At 49.2% G+C, this 21083-nt stretch overlaps 1 protein-coding gene across 1 annotated transcript; it reads right to left on the bottom strand.

The window, feature by feature from the left end:
* Nucleotides 1-2655: 2655 nt before the first annotated feature.
* LOC127341670 (phosphoinositide phosphatase SAC7) lies at nt 2656-19567 on the bottom strand. The gene is made up of 19 exons (XM_051367553.1): nt 19386-19567; nt 18355-18722; nt 18177-18268; nt 17897-17954; nt 17435-17491; nt 17306-17339; nt 16756-16836; nt 16511-16617; nt 15958-16044; nt 15740-15817; nt 15285-15355; nt 15107-15205; nt 14374-14473; nt 8380-8488; nt 8215-8287; nt 4200-4293; nt 3888-3971; nt 3706-3772; nt 2656-3132 (listed from the first exon to the last, which is right to left on the bottom strand). The coding sequence occupies exons 2-19, from the start codon at nt 18709-18711 to the stop codon at nt 3002-3004; spliced, it is 1779 nt and encodes a 592-aa protein (XP_051223513.1). The 5' UTR covers nt 18712-18722; nt 19386-19567; the 3' UTR covers nt 2656-3001.
* Nucleotides 19568-21083: the final 1516 nt, after the last annotated feature.

The raw sequence follows: 21083 nt of genomic DNA, 5'->3' as shown, positions 1-21083 counted from the left end.
CCTGCTGCACCAACCTCCTCCAGCGACAAGGTGAGGCCATCCCCTCCCCTCTCTCGTTGGTCTTTTGGGTTCATATGGACAATACTTGTAATATAAACATCTTAACACTCGTATTATCCTTGAATATATGTGATGTTTTATATTTAATATGAACACGTCAAAATTAAAATTGGGGTTAGAATTATGTTAAAAACAGTCAGAATTAGCTAATTTGTATCAAACCAGCATTTATACAATTTTTTCAGGGTCATTTCAGACATTTCATCCTTCATACCAGCAACAGCACGCTTAAAAAGCTCTACTGCCAAACATCAAATCTCTGCTTCCAACAGCTGCTTCTCACAGCTGCTTTAACACAGCTCAACAGCTACAGCTGCTTTTCAAAAGCTGCAGCCCAAACAAACAGACCCTAAGGCAGACAATATCAAGCAATACCGCCCAATTGCGCTCATCAATATGCTGTTCAAGATGATTGCTAAGGCCTACGCAACAAGACTTTCTCCCGTGGCACACGGAACGATTGCGAATACACAGACAACATTTATTAAAGGGAGACTCAACCACGATGGAGCCCTAGCCCTGCATGAGATCATCCACGAGTTGAAATCAAAAAACTTGCCTGCAGTCTTGCTCAAGCTGGACTTTGAGAAGGCATATGACAGAGTGAGCTGGCATTTCCTTCGCGAGGTGCTCCTAAGGAAAGGATTTGATGGGGCCTATGTTCATAGGATCATGCAACTGGTTAGTGGTGGGCAGACGGCAATTGCTATCAATGGGGAGCTTGGGCCCTACTTCAGAAACAAGAGAGGAGTTCGACGGGGTGATCCTATATCCCCTCTGCTCTTTGATTTTGTGGCCGACGCACTTGATGCTATTCTCTATAAAGCAAAGCTGGCAGGTCATATCGAGGGTGTGGTACCTCATTTAATACCAGGTGGTATCACTCATTTGCAGTATGCTGATGAGACAATGATTATGATTCAGAACACAGACCTAGGAATCGCAAACCTCAAGTTTCTGTTGATCTGCTTTGAACTGTTATCAGGCCTGAAGATCAATTATCACAAAAGCGAGGTGATTGTAATGGGAGTGTCGGACACAGAGCAAGCCAGAGTGGCTGCGCTTCTGAACTGCCAACAGGGCGCCTTCCCATTCCAATACTTGGGTTTCCCCATGAACGATAAGAAGCTAACCATTGCTGATCTCGAACCTGTGGTAGCTATGGTGGGGAAGAGGGTGGAGCCGTGGTAGGGGAGATTTACGTCTTCAGCGGCAAGACTAACTTTCATTGATGCCTGCCTATCTAGCCTCCCTCTATTTACCATGGGTCTGTTCCTTCTGGCTGATGGGACCCACTCAGGCTTTGACAAGCACAGAAACAACTTCTTTTGGGAAGGACAAGGCCATAGGCCCATAAGCACAAATATCATATGGTCAGCTAGCCAGAGATTTGCAAGCCAAGAGATCAGGGGGGGGGCTGGGGGTGCTTAACACGAAAATGATGAACATTGCGCTGCTGACCAAATGGATCTGGCGGCTGCTGTCATCCCAGGATGAGAATCTGCTATGGGTGAGACTGATAAAGGCAAAGTACCAAGTGCAAGATCTCTTCAGCGCCAACCCAGCAGGAGGCTCACCTTTTTGGCATAGTATCCATAAGATTAAGGATCATTTCAAGCTGGGGGCTAAATTTATCCTTGGTGATGGAGCTAGTATCAAGCTCTGGACAGATCACTAGATTGGTGAGGAATCGCTCAGTGTGAGATTTCCTCGCCTTTTCGAGGTATGTGGTGAGCCATCTGCGTTGGTTAAGCAGGCCCTCAGCATGAATGGGTGGCAGATCCCTTTCCGAAGAAACTTTGGTCAAGAAGAGCAGGCCTTATGGCTGAGTTTGATGACCGAGCTCCAGGAGATATCTCTGGCTGACACACCTGACTCTGTGAGCTGGAAACTTGAAGCGTCTGGACTGTTTTCGACAAAATCTATGTATCAGGCCCTGTGCAGAGGACCGAAGATAAACGTAACAAAGCTGTTCTGGAAGGCCAGAGTGCCCATGAAGATTAGAATCTTTACTTGGCAGATGGCTAGGGGACGGCTCCCATCGAACGATCAGATCCTAAAGAGAGGAGGGGCCTCTCAGGGTCTATGTGCCCTTTGTGGACAGCCAGAAAACGTCGATCGTATTTTTTTTTCAACTGTATCCTTGCCCAATTCACTTTATGTTTTAGGTCGGATTCTTGGGGATCATATAACAGTTACTCCCTCCTTTACAAAATAATTGAAGTTTTAGGTCTGTCCTAATTCAATCCACTTTATGTTTGACCAAGATTATAAGAAAATGTGTCAATATCTATAACTTCAAATCTATATAATATGAAATTATATTGTACGATGAATCTAATAGAACTAAATTTATGTGGTTGATGTTAATGTATTTTTTACAAACTTGTTTAAACTTAAGATAGTTTGACTTAGGACAAACCTAGAAACTCGATTATTTTGGAACGGAGGGAGTATATGGGATGCCTTCATGAGTAACAATCAATTCCTTCTACAGCAAATAGAGTTTTAACTATTAAGTTTCCATGCACCGCCATAAGTCCGAACTGACGGAGAACGTTGAGCAATCTGCATATACTTTAACATTGACAAGCATATTAATGATTAGAGCTAGATATATGGAATAGTAGTGCATGTACATCATTTAATTGCTATTGCATCACAAAACAATTTTACAATTATGTGGAACTAAACAAACCTTGCCATGGTGGGACAGGGAAAGAATATAAAAACAAAATTGCAGGATGGCGGCAATGAAACTTGCGATACAAATTGGGATAGGGAAGTGCTAGGATAGAACTTGATACAAAATTGAGGAGGGCAACTGCCCTTCAGAAAAAAACTGCTATTGATAAATCTTCACACAGTAGAAGATGCCGCGAGAAGAAGCTTGCGACGAGCTACCGGGATCAATTAGCATACCGGTACCTTCACATACCGATCAATGGCGTGACAGGAAAAACCGAGGTCGGTTGCAGAACTTCCGACCGTTCTTTTTGACATATTGTGTGATGCCAATGCAGAGACCAGCCCACACGAGGGCTACCACCAAGTGGCGAAGATCGTTCCGGGCTGCAGATTATGGTTTTAAAAAGGCAATCGAATCAAGTTACATGTTGATAAAGAAGAACTTCTACAAGAATTCGCTGAAGAATCAATTAAACTTCCCCGCCTTGGATTGTGGGATTTTCATAAGTTTCGAATCTTTCGGATTTTATCATATAGAGGCCATTTGGAGCATAGGAATGATTCTACCAAATTCCTATGAGTTTCTTTCATATGCCATTGATTCCAAAAGAGTTTCAACATCCACTCCAACCTCTTTTTTCTACTCATGCACGCAGGATCGAGGCATTTTCCTGTGGTATTCCCGTGTCCTATCCGAATGACTACCCGGGCCATTTCCGTGTGTTCTGCATTCCTCTATAGTTCTCTTTGTGCATAGAGAACATCAAGTCAACAATATTACGGAGTACATTTATGAACAGTCCACAGTAATGTATAGATTAACAAAGGGATGGCGAATGCCACCACTTGCCACAATGTACGTAAACACTAAACACTTACGAGCGCCCTAATCAGCTTAAAGCGTTAAACTAATTAAAACCATTCAACCATGTGAATTTCTGTAGTCTGAAACCTTACCTTGCCGTAGTGATATCATCATGAACATAGCAGCACCCAGAACCAATGCAAAAGCAACGTGAAAGGACTGGGAAGGAGAAATCGTGCAAGTAAGATAGCCTTCAGTGCAATGTAGAACTAATAATTATTGCAATGTCATACGTTAAAGAAGTGTCGGTCAGTGGACCAGCTAAAATACCCACCTCCAGAGCTCCTGGTTTGCCTGGAACTGTGACGTCCCGACTAACAGATGATACATAATGTCCTTGAAGAAGATCCATCGCATCCTAGAAACACAAGAAAAGATAACAAAACAATTAGGCATCTATGCACTACATTTCCATCTTAAGACATCTGCTCAGCCAGATATTTGACTTAGCTTCCCATAAACTAGTGTGCATTCCTATACAATCAAAGAAATCAGCTATATTTTAGCCCGGTCTACAAATCAAAGTCTTCTCATGTTGCAGATACTTCCCCTGGGCCAGAAAAAGCATGAAAAGAGAGCAAACTACCTGCTTAGTACCATCTGCAAAGTTGTTCAAGTAGTATCTAGCAAGTGCATTCCACAGATCATTTAGAATCCCCTGAGTAGTTCGTTTCCCGTACCTAATAGAAGAAAACAAATTCATAAATATGGACAACTTAAGTACAAGAAAATAAAGTGTGCAATAATATTTTCTTTGTAAAGATTGAACATAAAAATGGATATACAAATATAAAGCTGAATAACCTCAAAAGTCAACAGAACAGAATATAAAAACACAATAAAATATTGTCATTGGTGTTAGTCGCTGAAATTTTACTCTCATCGAGGGAGAGGATGGCACTAGGAGTTGGGGCAATTTTCTGGTTTATTTCTCATACAATGCCATTACCAACCTGAGGGTTGGGGATACAGATATATAGCTGCTAGCCAGCCATGAATATGCTAGTCTAAGATGCTGCTAACTGCCAGTGCTTGATGCCCCTAAAAGCAGTCAAGGATGCTATCCTATCCTAACAGCCGGTCCTTCACAAGGACCATGCATGTGTTGCAGCCAGTCCTTCACAAGGACCATGTGCAGCAGCATCTCCACAAAGACCATAGTACAGAGACTTATCCAACATTCTCCCCCTAAGTCTTGTATGTCGTCTTGTGGGAGCGCTGAGCCACCCCGATCCTGGAGCAGAGTTCCAGGAACTTGATCCTCCCAAGAGGCTTGGTGAGCAGGTCCGCAAGCTGATCCGTGGTGTTGATGTAGCTTGCCTTGATGCTCCCTTCATCCAAGCAGCCTCGGTTGAGGATGTAGACAGCCGTCACCACCGCCTCTCCCCAGAAGACAGCCGGCATCCCTCTCTGCTTGAGAAGGGCCCGAGCCATCCCCACAACCGTCTGGTTGTGCCGCTCGACAACGCCGTTCTGCTGCGGGCTGTACGAAACAGAGTAGTGGCACTGGATGCCTTCATCAGCGCAGTATGACGCGAATTCAATCGCCGTGAACTCGCCGCCGTTGTCAGTACGCAGCACGCACAGCTTGCGGCCGCACTCCGCCTCCACAGCAAACTGCGCGCGCCTGATGACGTCCGCCGCCTCTCCCTTGCTGCTGAGGACCATCACCCACATGTAGCAGGAGAGGTCATCAACGAGCAGCAGGAAGTAGCGTCGTCCTCCTGGTGTAGCCGGTGTCACCGGCCCGCACAAGTCCCCGTGCACGAGCTCGAGCCTCTCCTTGGCTCGGAAGCTCGCCCGGACATCGCAGAACTGCTCCACATGGTCAAGGCACGGCAGGCCTCGCACCATCTCCATGTCACTGAGCCGCTTTAGGGCCTCAAAGTGAAGATGCTCGAAGCGCTTGTGCCGCTGCCACGCCTCGTCGTCCCGACGAGCAGCGAGACAGAGGGGTTGTGCCACCTGCACGTCAAGGACGTAGAGGCGATTTGCACCTCTAGTTACCTTGGCAAGAAGGCGACGATGGCGATACCAGATGTGTAGGATCCCATGCTCGATCAGCATGCTCGAGCCGTTGTCATCCAGCTGTCCCAAGCTGATGATGGAGTTCCTCAGCGCGGGGATGTAGTAGACACCAGTGAGCAGCCAATGCTCTCCAGTCTTGGTGGTGAAGGTGACGGAGCCGACACCCTTAATCTCCACGGTGGAGGCATCCCCAAATTTGATGGAGCCTCGCACGTCGGAGTCAAGCTCGGCGAAGAAATCCCGTCGACGGGTCATGTGGTGGGTGGCGCCGGTGTCGAGGCACCACCCACCAGTCTTGTTGTTGCCGGAGCCATCGCCGAGAAGGGCGTGTGCCTTTGGCTCGTCGAGGTGGAGGGGAGTAGCTGCGGCCGGTGCCGCTGGAGGTAGCTCGATGCTTGCATGCGCCATGAACAGAGCCAGCTCCTCCTCCTCCGCCTACGCGACGTGGGCCTGGCCGCGTCGTGGCTGTCGACAGTCCCTGGCCCAATGGCTAGGCCGGCCACAGTTGTGGCAGGTGTCGCCCGGTGCCGGTTTGCGCCTGCCGGCGGCGCCTCCTCGGGCATCACCATCGGCAGGTCCTTGCTCCCCGGCCTGGGCGTCTTTGCGTGCCTTGCGCGGCTTGCCACGCTTGCGGCCGCCTGTCGTGGAAGAGGACTCCCCCTTCTTCCTATCACTGTGGCAGGAATCCCACAGCTCCTGAGTGAGAAGTAGCTTCCCGCCAATGGTGATGGGGCCCGAGAGAGGCTGTGGCTCGTCGGTGTCGATGACCTTGAGGCGACCTATCGCCTCCTCGATTGACATCGTGGAGAGGTCCAGCAGAGACTCGATCGAGCGAGCCATCTGCTTGTACTTCTCAGGGATAGGTGTCATCGCCGAACTACACCATCTTATGCAACAGAGTGTTAAGACGGAGAGCAAAGTCATCAACGTCCTCACCTGGCTTGAAGGCCAGGTTCTCCCACTCCTTGGGAAGTGCCTGCAGTGTGGACTTGCGGGCATGGTCGCTGCTGATGCGTGCCGCAGCGATGGCGTCCCAAGCCTCCTTGGCAGTCCGCTTGTTGGAAAGCGAGAACTGCATCTCGGGCGGGACTGCGGCGATGAGGGCATCCAGCGCCCGTCGATCCTCATGGTGGTCGACGTCGCCGTACTGGACCGCCTCCCACATGTGCCGCACCTGGTGCCTGATCCTCATGACCGCGGCCCACTCGACGTAGTTGGTTTTGGTGAGGGTAGGCCACCCAGCACCGGGACCAACGTCCCTGACCACAGTCCGGACCCCGTAGAGGCCGCGGTCTTGGTCGTCCCAGCGGCCATCGCCATGCGCGCCTCCTCTGGGAGCGCCACCGCCATGCGCGCCGCCTCCGGGAGCGCCACCGCCTTGCGCGGGGGAATGCTCAGCTGCCCACTGCACCGTCCGCTCTCGCGCTGCATCTGCGCGGCCTGCGTCGGCGCTGCCATCAACAGAAACGGAGTTGTTGGCACTGCCGCGCAACACCTCAACCTCCGCCGCCGCCGCACGTGCTGCCTCCGCTGCCGCTGCTGCTTCTACCTCCGCTCTGGCTGCTGCCAGCTCCGCCGCCGCCAGCCTCGATGCCCTTTAGCCGCCGCAGCGGCTGCTGCAGCCACTCATTCACGCTCCTCTGTCGCGGCGCGATCGGCCTCCTGCCGACGCCGCGTGCTCGAGGTAGCCGTGTGCTGAGAGTGTCCATCGGACATGGCTCGCTGCTGGGGGGCTGAGAGCTGCTTCTGACGAGCTGCTGCTCGACAACCCGGAGGGAGGGAAGTAACCAGGGACAGCCGGAGCTGCTGCTGCTACCGCGCCCGGGGAAGGAGATGAGCAGGAAATGCTCAGACTACAGGATATCTTGGCTCTGATACCACTTGTTAGTCGCTGAAATTTTACTCTCATCGAGGGAGAGGATGACACTAGGAGTTGGGGCAATTTTCTGGTTTATTTCTCACACAATGCCATTATCAACCCGAGGGTTGGGGATATAGATATATAGCTGCTAGCCAGTCACGAATATGCTAGTCTAAGATGCTGCTAACTGCCAGTCCTTGATGCCCCTAAAAGCAGTCAAGGATGCTATCATATCCTAACAGCCAGTACTTCACAAGGACCATGCATGTGTTGCAGCCAGTCCTTCACAAGGACCATGTGCAGCAGCATCTCCACAAAGACCATAGTACAGAGACTTATCCAACAATTGGTGCATGAGCTTTATTTTCCAAATCATGACATCCTTTTAGTTTTACAGGTCAATTTCCCCAGACTGGATTGATGTCGGTTATGATAACTTTGCACAGCAGCAGTAAAATGTATATCAATTTAACAGTGGCAGTTATGAAGGTGAAACAGGAGAAGAGATTTGCTGCACTAACGTTGCAGCATCTTAAAAGCCTTGAATCAAATAAAATATTAGCAGCTCAGCAGTGAGCATACTCAAGGTGGCAATAATCAATATTTAGTAAACCAAATTGGGGAAATTAAAAGGTAGGAAATAAGGATGCTAACAACTTTAATGCAACACTTGAAAAATAAGAAAGTGTTGAATTCGCTTTATAGAGATTACCTGACGAAATCTCCCTTCAAAGCAGGAGTACCGGAGTACTGAGTGCTTATTGCATCTCCATGATTAGCCCACACTGAAATTGGTTCCAGTAGCATTGTTCAAAGCCAAGCATATGGAGGGTATAAATAGGAACCATGGTTAGAGAAGAACATACATAATACTTACAAACTTTATAATCTGCATCAAAAGCTGGATAATTGCTTATTGTATCATTAGCACCAAGAACACCTAGTCGTTGGAGCTGGCTTTCGAGAATTTTTCTCCCAACCATGCTCTGTTTAACCATTGTAGATATTATCAGTGTTCAGTATGCAGGTCAGGATGGAAGATAAGAGAAAATGCAGTACTTAAAAAGATCGAGACATTAATGGCTCATCACAAAAAGATGGACCAACACGCAAGTACAAATATTTTGAAACTGATATACTCCCTCCGATCCAAATTACTTGTCACCTAAATCTACGACAAGTAATTTGGATAGGAGGGAAGTAGTACATATGATCTGCAACTAGATGTAAGTGAGGCATGTAATCTGACTACATTAATATGATCTTCCGTTCGAGAACAGAGATAAGTGTGGTATAAAAGGCACATATACATAAAAGCACCTATGGGCATGGTGGTTTTTGATGAGCCCATCGATACATAATCACACCCAATACAAAAAGATCTAGAAGAAGCCAGTGTGTCATCATATGCATGTTATAAAAATGCATCTAGCCCGTGACACTACAAGAAAGAGAGCAAAGTTAAAAGAAGAGGACCTTCGCCTATGCCCTGGTGTCTCCGCCTTCGGATTCTCCTGGGTTCCTCCTCCGCCGTGTGTTCGAGGAACGCGCCGGCAACCCCAACTTCGGGCTCGCGGCCAGCGACTTTGGCGCGATGCTGGTTCTCTTCCCCTCGGCCGCGGTGAGGGAGGAGACCATGCAACTCTTCCCTTTGTCCTTCGACGGGCACGACATCACCCTGGAAAAGCCGGAGGAGGGGGACAACAGGTTCAACTCCTCCTTTGCCTCCTTTGTCCAGCTCTCGGCCACTGGTTTTCCTCTTGAGCATTGGCACGAAGGAGGGATCCGTATGGCATTCCGCTCCATTGGGAGCGTGTGCTGTATCGACCCTCTTTGTCTCAATGGCTTGGACTTCTCCGCCCTGCGCCTCGTCATCAAGCTCCTTGCCGATCATGCCGTTCCCCCGGTCCTGCTCATGCATGACTCCCTCAACTGCTCCTCTGCCGAGGTGCGCCTGCGAGAGGTGACGGGCTGGGTGGAGGAGGGTGGCCTGCTCCACCCCGGTCATTTCGACGCCGTGGGAAGCAGCGGCCCTGCCTCTGACCTCTCCTCTCCCCGCGGAGGCCAGCGGCGGCCTCGCCTCAGCGACATCGACGAGGGGAGCCTCCGCGGTTCCTCCCCGCCTCCCCCGGCCCCAGCTGACCCTGCGGTCGAGCTCTGGAAGCGTGTCGTGGCTCGCCGCAACGCCGCGCTCACCGATCCTCCCGCGCCGGTGGATGCTGCTGCCAGTCCCTCTGTTCTCTGGGACCGTGTTCTTTCCCGTCGTCTCGCGGCTCAGTTTCCGGAGGCTGGCCTAAGTGAGCACCAGGTGACCGATCCTCCCGCCCCTCTCTCTGATCCTTTTCCTTCTCAGGTTTCCCTCCCTCAGCCACCTCTCCTTCTTTTGCAGTGGTATGACACGCTTGCGATCCCTGCGACTCCCCTTGTCCACCAGGAGGCTCCGATGGTTGAGGAGGACGACGAGGTGCCCGTTGAAAACGGCTCCATGTCTTTCCCTTCCGAGGAGCACGAAGATGCTGCTTGGAAGCAGCGCGTCCGTCGTAAAAGGGCGGTCGACTCGGCCTTCAAAGCCCGGCGCAGTTCGCGTCTCGCTTCCAAAGAGCCGGACAACTTCGTGTCCATGCTCTCCAAGGCCCAGGCTGTCAAAGCCTCACGCTTCGACCTCTCCGGCGGCTCCCCCCGTCTGCGGGCGGCGGTGTCGGCTGCTGGCCTCGCCGACGGCATCCCGGGGCCTATTCCGCTGCCCCGTCTCCAGGCCCTGGTGGCTGCGTGCGGCGTTGATCCGGATGCCGTGGCAGATGCAGCGGTGTCCTCCTCTTCCCCATGATCGATCGTGCGTCGGCGTCCGTCCCTGTGCAGGACCTGTGCGGTGCTGCACACCAACGCTGTCGCCCCCCTCTTCGTGCTTGCTTGGCAAGCAATGCGTGTAGTTGCAGCTGGTTGAGTCCTCTGTTTGCAGGCATGTCTGCAAGGGCTCCGTTCCCTCCCTTTTTTTCTTGTTTTAATCTCCCTCTGTACGTTCTGGCTTTTAGCCGTTTGTGTAACCAGGCTGCTATTTTTTTGGGTTTGTCTTTCCGGTGCTGTTCTGGTTCCCTATGATTAGCTCTTCCTTCCTGTTACAATCTTGGAACGTTAGGGGCCTGGGCGATCATGACAAATGTGTGTCCATCTCTGCTGACATTTTCGCGGCCAAACCCAACATCCTAGCTCTCCAAGAAACTAAGCTTAGCATCACCTCGGCCGGCAAGGCCTCCTCTTTCCTTCCCCCCTCTCTTAGGGATTTCCACACTGTTGACGCTTCTGGCTCCTCGGGAGGGCTTCTTACCGCTTGGGACGCAAATTTCTTTGTTTGCACTGCCACTACCACCTCCCAAAACCTTCTCTCTCTCGATCTCTCGCACACCGCCGATAACTCGTCCTTCCGTTTCACCAATGTTTATGCTCCGTGCGACCGTTCAGCTAAAGCTGGTTTTCTCAACGACCTCGCAACTCATGATCCCGGTGACTCCCGTCCCTGGATTATTGCTGGCGACTTTAACCTTACCCGTGACCCTGCAGACAGGAACAACGACAACTTCTCGGCTGTCGAAGCCTCCATGTTTAACGACACGATCAACTCGCTCTGCCTCATTGAGCTCCCCCTCTCGGACCGGAAATTCACCTGGTCCAACAAACGGGCGGTCCCCACTCTTATTCGTCTTGACAGGGTTTTTATCAACCAGGCTTGGAACTGCCGGTACCCCACCTCCTCTCTTAGTTCGCTCACCAGAGACACCTCCGACCACGTCCCCCTCCTGGCTGCTATCTCCACCTCTATCCCCCGCCGCGACATCTTTCGCTATGAGCCTGCATGGGGGCTTCACGCCCCTTTCCGCAACACCATTGTTTCTGCCTGGGGGTCCGTCTTTCGCACGGATCCTACTGGTAGACTGGTTGCTCGTCTCCGTCTCTGCCGCTCAAAATGCAAAGTCTGGGCTCGTCGGACCTCTCCTTTCACCCAAAGAGAGAAGGACTGCCGCATTTTGATCAACATTTTTGATCTCGTGGAAGAGGATCGGCCTCTCTCAGTGCTCGAACTCAGGCTCCGTGAGCTCATCACCCGTGGGCTCCACGACGCCATCAGGGAGCGGGCCTCTTACTGGCGCACCCGCGCAAAAATCAAGTTCGCCCTGGCTGGGGACGAGAATACGAAGTTTTTCCACGCGTCGGCTACGTGTAAGCTTAGGCGCAACTCTATCCCTTCGTTAGAGGTTGACGGCTCTCTGGTTCAGGAACACGATGCCAAGGCGGCTGCCCTTCACTCCTTCTTTCTTGCCCTTCTCGGCACCGTCAGCACCTGCTCCTGGAATTTCGAGGTCGCCTCCCTCTACTCCCAGGAACCCCCCCTCCCTCAGTCTCTCTGTGCCCCTTTCTCGGCCGACGAAATTAAACGCGCCTTCTTCTCCATGAACAGACTCTCTAGCCCCGGTCCAGATGGTTTCGGTCCCTCTTTCTTCACCACCTTCTGGGAGCTGGTTTCCCCTGACATTCTGGGAGTCTTCGCCTCCTTCTACGATGGCTCTATTGACCTCACCAGAATCAACAGGGCCTTCCTTGTCCTCCTTCCCAAAACTGAGGCCGCCAACCACCCCTCCCTGTTTAGGCCCATTTCCCTTCAGAACTGTGTCATGAAGGCTATCACCAAGGTTCTCACCTCTAGGCTCCAGGCCTACATCCACTCCTTGGTTGACGCTGACCAAACTGGTTTCCTTGCCGGGAGACGTATCTCTGAGAACATTGTCTACGCTGCTGACCTCCTTCGCTGTTGCCATAATGCCAAGGCACCCACCATTGTGTTCAAGATTGACTTCCGGAAAGCTTTCGACTCGGTTAACTGGGATAGTCTGATCCTCATCCTGCGGGCCCGGGGGTTCGACGATCGCTGGTGTAACTGGATGATGCAGATCTTCCATACTAGCCATACGGCCATCCTCCTCAACGGGGTTCCCGGCGACTGGATCCGTTGCCGAAATGGTCTGCGCCAGGGAGACCCCCTTTCCCCGTACCTCTTTATTATCGTTGCCGATCTGCTCCATCGGCTCATCAAGGAGGCCTGGCGCTCGGGCTCTCTCTCGCACCCCCTCTCCCCCGAGCTCCCCTGCCCTGTCTTGCAGTACGCGGACGACACTCTCATCCTCTGCAAAGCAGATTTTGCAGCCGTCACCCGGCTCAAAACTGTCCTTGACTCTTTCGCCGATGCCACTGGCCTTTCGATCAATTTTCACAAGTCCTGCTTCATTCCTATGAATGTTTCCACCGCTGATGCTCACCTTATGGCCTCTGGGCTAGGTTGTCCCATCTCCTCCTTTCCCCAACCTTATCTTGGGCTTCCCCTTTCTCCCACTAAGCTTCCTGCCTCAGCCTTCTCCCCCCTCCTCCTCTCCTTTGACCATAGGCTAGCCGGCTGGAAAGCTGCGCTTCTTTCTTCGGGTGGGCGCCTGGTTTTATGCAATGCCGTGCTCAACAATCTCGCTACGTACTTTATGTGCTCATACATGTTACCGAGTGGAGTTATTGAAAGTATTGATAAAAGGCGCCGTGCTTTCTTTTGGACCGGCAAGGATTCTTGCTCGGGGTCTCGCTGTCTAATTGCTTGGGACAAGTGTTTGTTGTCTAAACAGGAGGGTCGTTTCGGCATCAGGGATCTCCGTCGGCAGAACAGGTGCTTGCTCCTCCACTTCATCCACAAACTTCACCAACAGGAGAGGCTCCCTTGGAAAGACTGGTTCTTCAGACACTCCAGCTTGGATCACGCCGGCTCGTCTTCTTCGACCTCCTTCCTCGACAGGATCGTTGCGGAGTGCCTCCCTCTGTTCCGGAGGATCACCAGGTGCTCCGTCGCCAGCGGCGAGCGGACCGCCTTCTGGTTGGACAAATGGCTCCCCGGGGAGTGCTTGGCCGACCGCTACCCCGCCCTGTTCACGCACTGCACCGCTCAGCATGCGACTGTTGCAGCGGTGGTTCGTGATGGCTTGCTCCTTCAGCACAGGTTGACCCGCGCCGCCTCCTCCGACCTTGGCGCGGTCACCCTGCTCATCGACGCCGTCTCCCTCCACGACGGCGAGGACAGACGCTTCATCGACTCTCCGGCTGCGCCCCCCTTCTCCTCTCGCGCGGCGTACCAGATGCTCTCCCCTCCCCAGCCTCGGGACGAGTCTGCCTGCATTGCTTGGGCGTCTAGGCTGCCCACCAAGGTGAAAATCTTCGCCTATCTCGCCGACATTGATAGGCTGAGCACCCGCGACAACCTCTTCAGGAAGAGCTGTGCTCCCTTTGCATCATGTGCGGCGTGTCATGACGTAGAGACGGGACGCCACCTCTTCTTCGACTACTCGTTGTCCTCCCCGATCTGGGCCGCCCTCGGTGTGGCCATCCCGCCCGGCGTTTTCTCCTTTTGGAAGCTGCCTCGGCCGGCCGGCGTCGCAGCATGTGTTTGGAGGGCCGGCTCTGCGGTGTTGCTTTGGCATATCTGGAAGGCTCGGAATGATCTTGTTTTCAACGGCCGCACCATCGCCCCCCGTGCTGTTCTCCATCGTGCCGCGGATGACCTCCTCATTTGGAGATGGCGCTTCGCGGTGTGTGACCGTGAGGCGGTGGACTCTCTTCGTTCTTTCTTCCTCTCCGCCTTATGATCTCATGTGTAGTCGTCTCTGGTTTCTACTCCCTTGTTACACCCCCATGTATTCCCCCCCCCCCCCTCCCTATCCGAGATCCTGTATCTGACTGACTACCAAGTCGTTTCGAGTAATATAAATAAGCGGTGGGGATAAGTTCCCCCCCGTCATTCTCGAAAAAAAAAAGAAGAGGATAACTTGTGCTAGAAAGTATGTACCTGAGTTACATTAGTGCGATCTAAGCAATCGATACAATTTGTTCTGACAGTGCCAGTCTGTTCCTCAGTTTTCTTGCCTTCCTCATTCAAAAGGAAGTACCTATACCATAAGATTAGTAAGACCATGAAAACTGAAGAAGTAAGAGAAATCTATAACATTGTATGATCATTACAATATACTGTCCTAAGAAAATCCTAGTTCCACCACATGTTTTTTCTTTTCTTGCGTTGGGAGAGGGAGATCTGACTTATTTTTCTTAGCTGAGCAGATACACCACACAAGCAATGCACTTTGACTTATACAGTTTTATGTGACAAGAATAAGCCACAACCAGGAATGTGTATTTAACCTCCATATAAATATGCTAGTGCCTCCACAATATTAAAACCTCAGACGTTGTAAGAAAGAGTTATATATGACTGGAGCATCTGCTGTAGAAGCTTGGGACCCTAAACCAGGAACCGGACCACAAATTAAACATGTTTATTTTATGCAGTGAGCATGGAGCATTATTTTTTTTACGTCAAATACAGATTACTAATCTAATATAGCATCAACATAAATGTGTTTATGCTGATACAGTTAAGCAACGAATTCAGGTACAGTTAAGAAACTGCAGAAATAGGCAACAAGAGAAAGTGTAGAAGAAAATTAACATTAACAAGCATTCTAAAAAACTGGTAAGTAGTATAAATCATGTATAACTTTATTTCATATCTTTGAGGGACTTACTTATGCTTCTTAAGATAATCCTCAATTTGATCATACAACTGAGAAAGGCGCTCAAAATGAATATGGCCACAGATTTTATGGAAGTCAAAATGCACGAATCTGCAGTAAGTAGGCGAACATAGCACATTTAGGAACAGACGACACAATAGGGGAACTCTAACGTGGACCATAATATCACCTTATATCTTCACTGAGGATAGGCTCAATTGATTGTTCATATCTTTTATAGAGACGGCCTTCAGCACCATGCTGAATATAGGAATTAGAAAGGCAAGTAAGCTAGTACCATTAGGCCAACATATATGCATACACAAGCATGACTAGAAATACAAATATGAAAAGAAAATCAGTAAATAAGCTTTTTGCAACTTCTGGCACAACATAGCTAGACTTTTTTATGGGGCATAATCTGAACGGGGTAACTTAGTTCCATTGGAAGGAGTGAAATACGCAGAACCAAAGATGCAATACCAGTGTCCAGAACAAACATGGGACATAATTCCTAAATAAAAAAATTAATCTGATCTTGTAAATCATACACCCTTGTGCTGGAGCAGCAACCAAAAATCGTAGATTCTTAGTAGTTTATCTAGAAACCACGTAGTGTAGCGAGTCCAAGAGTGCAATACTTACACTATTGACGAGATCAATAGCCACAACAGCTCCATATTTCTTTTGTAAATCATGAAAGTGTCGCTCAAGCACACGAGCCTGCAGAACGAAAACTCGAGACAAATTAGGATGAAGAAAGCTTAAACCAATGCTGCATTGCAGTGCATGGTTCAAATAATATATCAATGCCCTGATGATAAAACAAAATATAGAATAAAGAAAAGTTTGAGACGGCTCACCGCCTCCTCAACTCTAATGACATCAAAACTAGGTTTGTATGTCAAATCAACTATCTGCTCCCACAGAAAAGGCATTGAACCTCGAACCTGCAATATACAGTAGTTACATTGAGTTATCCGGGGATGGTAAAAAAGTAAATTGCAGTTTGCACATCCTAATTTGGCATCCCTTGCATAAAACATGAGGGTTAGTATTTCTTTGCTCCTAACACCACATATTTCAACCTGCAAATCTGACAGGCAGACCGTCATTTGCTTCGGCATGCCCGAACAGTCAGGTTCACGGGTCAGATCGGGTTGGATTTCAATTTTTGTGCAAACAAAAACAGAAGGGCCTAAGGCAGAGAAATATTAATGGTGGAGCTCCACTGCAAGTGGTGTCAAATTAGGTGGGTATCTGAAGATCCTCGTGACTATTTGAAGACTTTTATCACACAAACTACAACAAAGGAAACCAAAAGGCTAAAAAGAAGAGAAGACCCTTGAACACCAAAAACATTAAATAAACCAATAGTCCAACAGGGTGATTTTCAAATTGGGTGTAGAAACCTACTTGTACATATGATGCTGTAAATCCCTTTGATTGCATTATCTGCTCTGATTCAACAAAATTTGCTGCATAGCCCTCTGGATCAGCGCCTCGTCTCCAGCACCGTGTACCTTCAGTAACCAACAGTCTCGTAAATATTTAATGGTCCACCCGCTATTGAAGTTCTTGAGAAAGTATGGCCGGGAATGAGTACAAATTATGGAAGGGAACTTGTGATCAAACTTATTTTGATGCTTCAGAACTCTCACCTATCCTTCGTGTGCACCTGCGTGCAATCATGGTTACATTTACCTTTTCTGACCGAACTTCTGCATGTATGTTCTGAAAATCTGATATGTAGTTAAGTTACAACAACTCAAATTGATATACTTGAATACTTGATCCTTCCCTATGTTCCAAAACAGATGACGTCCTAGAGAGAGTGCAGTCAAACTTCTCTATCTAAGAACACAAATTATTGAAAACTGGGAAATTTACACCAATTGAACTATTCTCAAACCCAGTTCAGCTTCTGCCATTGTTTTTCAGCGAATTACACGAATGCCAAAAGTCTATTTTTAGACCATGAAAAGTCAAAAACAGCAACTGCAGAAGCTGGATTGAGTTCAGAAGTAGTGGTATTGGTGTGAATTCCGACAAACTACTAAGATTGGTTAGATAGAAATGGTAATACATTCTTTTTTAATCTTTTACTTACATATGCAAAGTCAAAAACGTCATCTATTTTGGAACGAGAGACTAAATCATGATCTGTTATCTTGGGTAGCGAGTTGGAATATGACGTTAAGCCAAGGATACTTCCTTGAATGACCGGCAATAAGTATTGGTCCAGCTGCGAAGCAAGAAAGAAGAAATCAAAATACTGTACAGATATTGGATCATAGATTCTTAAAACTGGAAATTACAAAAATAAAAGGTTAATCCTACTTTGTTCTCAATTAGTGGCTCCAACAAGTAACCATTCCAAAGAAATCTTGGTTCTGCCTGCAAAGAACGTAGTAAATTGGTCTGTACAGTAGAATTGTGTTCACATGTTCAGAGTATTGCACATTTAGTACATGTAAAAATAAAGGAAAAATGATGTTATTTTTTGCAAAATATGCGTGATTGTTTATGCATGATATTGGTGCATACTTAGTCCATAGTCACTCCAAATTTTCTCCAGACATCAAAATCAATCATTATTTTTTCTATAGCCGCACTGTAATCTACTGACTGTGTAAGGCTGCAACAAGGAGAACATAGAAATTCCTACCTAGCGTCCCATGTAGTAGAGAACAAACTACAAATAATTGCAGACCACTCAAAAAGCCACAAGAATGGACAAAAGATTGGCCCTTCAATGTGTGTAAGCAAGATCCAGCATCACATAAATAGAAGGCAACACACCTGTCTCCAAAGCGGAAGTTCCTTGAACTTGTCCCCCAGGTCATATAGCCTCTGTAAACTGTAATAATAGAAGTGACAAAGATAAATGTCTTGCAGACTTGTCATTACGAGATGAAAAAGAGTAAATTAAGACAATAGCATGACTACATGGGTTGATTCCAAAAATTTAACTGAGAGAATATTTGCTCGCTAATTTACTAGGCCTAAGTACATGTTTTCTTTGGAAACTGTACAACCAAACGAAAAACGGTAAAAGAAAGGAACCATATACGATACCCACGTAAGTGTCAAGTTGGTCTCGTATGAGAAGTACAGGCCTATAGACCTCTCCGCAGCATCGAGGAGTTCAGAGAACTCTTTCTCCGTCTTTTTCTGGTGACAACAATTCCAGGTCGATTAAACGCAACACAGATGGAAACAACATAACAGGGGGAACAAGTGAGTAGCCATTGCCGGACCTGCTCAGCCGAAGAAGCGGTATGGCAGGGCAGAGCTTTCAGCCCCGTCACTTTGAAAACCGCGTGTCCCATGTAGGAGCCGACGCAGTCGCGGTCGGTGATCACCAGGCAGTACGAGCCGGCCGCGAGCCTGAGCACTCCCATCACACCAAACACAATCCTGACTTTCGGGTTTGCGGTGGGGCCGCGCGGTGGCAGCTCCTCCACCAGGTTCATGGACCCGTTGGTGCGGTTTACTGACAGGAACAGGTCGGCGAGGCCGTCGACCGGCTCGAACAGGTAGCGGTCCGCGAACTCCCACAGCCGCAGTCGCGTGTGCAGCTTCGGGGGCGGGGACGCCTCGTTCGGCGCAGCCATTGCTGGGTACCCTGAAGTAGTAAGCATGGTGAGTCTTCTGAACAATAGAGGTACCATGGCAGCAGTGGATATGTTGGGCTTAAGAAATGATAGTTACGATAGAATTAGAGGGGCACCAAATATATAGATAGAGAAACTTAATTTTCCACTGGAAACTTGTCCCATTCCGGATCAACTATTCCTTTTACCACTAAAAAACTCTCACAGTTGTCATTTTGACCACCAAGCCAATGCTGCAAAGGGACCTGGTAAGATAGTTTCGGTGTATATATTTTGAGGAGAAACGTCAATATGTTTTGAGTAGAGAATTATATGCGGAATTTCTGCTTAACTATTTTTCCCAAAAAGACAACACTTTCGTCATGTACTAATGTTGTGCTAAAATGGCGCGGAAACTTTCGTTGGCATCCCTTTTATTTGAATGTTGGAAACTATCGATCTCCTCCCAGGTTCCAGGGCGTGTGAGAGACAAATTTGTTCTTTCCGGGGCCACTAATTTAAAAGTGAAATCACGGAAACGGAAGGGAATGTGGCTCCGTAAGACGAGTCACGAATCGTCCAAGATTCGGACAGGAGGATTGAAAACGAGTCACGAATCTGCGCACCTGGTGATCCTACATTCTACAATCTGGAAGCAGAAAACATCCTAGCATTGGGAGCTCCGACGGCGTTACCTGAGAGAGGAGAGGAGGCGCGCGGTGGATCCGTGTGACGACGCGCGCTCGAGGTCGGGGTGGAGGCGAGGTCGCGAGAGGACGGGGGTGGACGGTGAGAAGTATACGGGGAGGAGGAGGAGGGGAGGCGCGCGGCGGGGGGCCTGCTTCGTGGTGGGCCGCGCGTCGCGGGCGCGGCTCCATGGACGCGCGCGCGAAGGTCGGCCGAGGGAGTTCATTTCCACGTTACTTTTTTTTATCGGCAAAATAAGATGTTCCTGGATAAGTTGTTTTTATCTGTGTTATTGAAGCAAAAAAGTTATTTATTTCGTTCACAGTTACTCTGGGTTCCAAAGTCAAACTTTATAAAATTTAACTAAATATTTAGATAACATATAAACACCTACAATATAAAATTAATTGTATTAGAATTAAACGCCGGTGAGATTCGGAATTATCCCTCGAGCTTCACCTGTTTGCCAAAAATCTTGCGGCGTCATCGGCCCTGAGTCTATGTACTCACGGCCAAGGACCTTGGCACGGTTTCTATATATTCCGCCATGCTCTTGAGAGCGGTGTCCTTCCTAATGTGCAAGTATCGCGACTTCATATGCAAGGCCACACGTTGATCATCGTGACCTTCCACACATTTTTGAACCCGAGTTACTCACCGGCGTAGGACCCCGAGAGCTGCAGTTATATTATCGTCGGTGGGTACAGATTACAAAAAGGGTCATGAAGAAAAAGTAAAAGTAGAACGTAGCCCTGGATAATTGCAAAATAGACCTTAAAACTATGGCATGAAAAAGCAATCGGATTCTCGGTCTTCTCCGCCGCATCTAAGCCTCCATCGTCACATGCCTCGACTCCACCGGGGATGAAACACTTGGTGGTGAGGAAGCATTAGTTCCAGCAAGAAGCTCTGATTAGGGCCTCCGCACTGGAAGTTGAGTAGAATGCTAGCTAGGCGTCTAAAAGGGCCGCCCTTTCGGCCAAAGATCGCGATGGTGGCCATGCCCTCCGCGCGGTTCACTCATTGTTGCAACAGGAGCCAGTCACGCCACCTTCAAGCATAGGAGATCTCGCCACTTCGCCTATTTCCCTTGCCGCCACGGCCGACCAGAAGAGGCTCCACCACACAGCACCTCCACGCATCAAGATGACCACCAACCACGGCTTTATTGAAGGAGGTGGTGCCCATCTCCGCTGCACCACGCTCAGACTAGAGGAGCAGGAGAGCAAGGAAGTTCAACCTTAAATCGTCTCAGGTCTGGCCGCCAAGATCCCGAGCTCCACTACACCTACCGGGCATGAAGCCCACTACCGCCACACGGCCGCACGCCCTACAACTACTTTGCGCAGCCCAACCCAACCCCCCTTATCCATGCCAGACGATAACGCTGTTAGGGGAGAGGGGAGATGAGGACGGGGGAGACCTAGCGACTCTCAAGGGGATGATGTCGAGAGAGAGAGAGAGAGAGAGAAACGTGTCGTGATCTACCTTGTCTTCAGTAATGTTGGCATTGCATCGGAAGAGCTTCACGAAAATTGTGAAATGACACCAAAAGAGATGGGGACATGGGAGGAGGCGATTGTGGCAAATCACGATGTGCATACTACCCGAACCCCGAGCACTACATCGGGTACCACTTTGAAGAACCCGAATTTAATTCAGGAAAATCGGGTAATAAGTCTCAGATGTCAGATCTCCCTGGAGGG

Source organism: Lolium perenne, chromosome 1 (assembly GCF_019359855.2).
Source record: "Lolium perenne isolate Kyuss_39 chromosome 1, Kyuss_2.0, whole genome shotgun sequence".
Taxonomy (NCBI): domain Eukaryota; kingdom Viridiplantae; phylum Streptophyta; class Magnoliopsida; order Poales; family Poaceae; genus Lolium; species Lolium perenne.
The sequence above is the reverse complement of the archived record's forward strand: the minus strand, read 5'-3'. Positions and strand labels throughout refer to the sequence as shown.

Coding starts and splice junctions, on each gene's coding strand:
- LOC127341670 (XM_051367553.1), bottom strand. CDS start 18,711: ATGGCTGCGCCGAACGAGGCGTCCCCGCCCCCGAAGCTGCACACGCGA. Junction 16,837..17,305: donor ATTGCCGGTCATTCAAGGAA/GTATCCTTGGCT, acceptor ACTACATATCAG/ATTTTCAGAACATACATGCA. Junction 16,618..16,755: donor CAGGTGCACACGAAGGATAG/GTGAGAGTTCTG, acceptor TGGTTACTGAAG/GTACACGGTGCTGGAGACGA.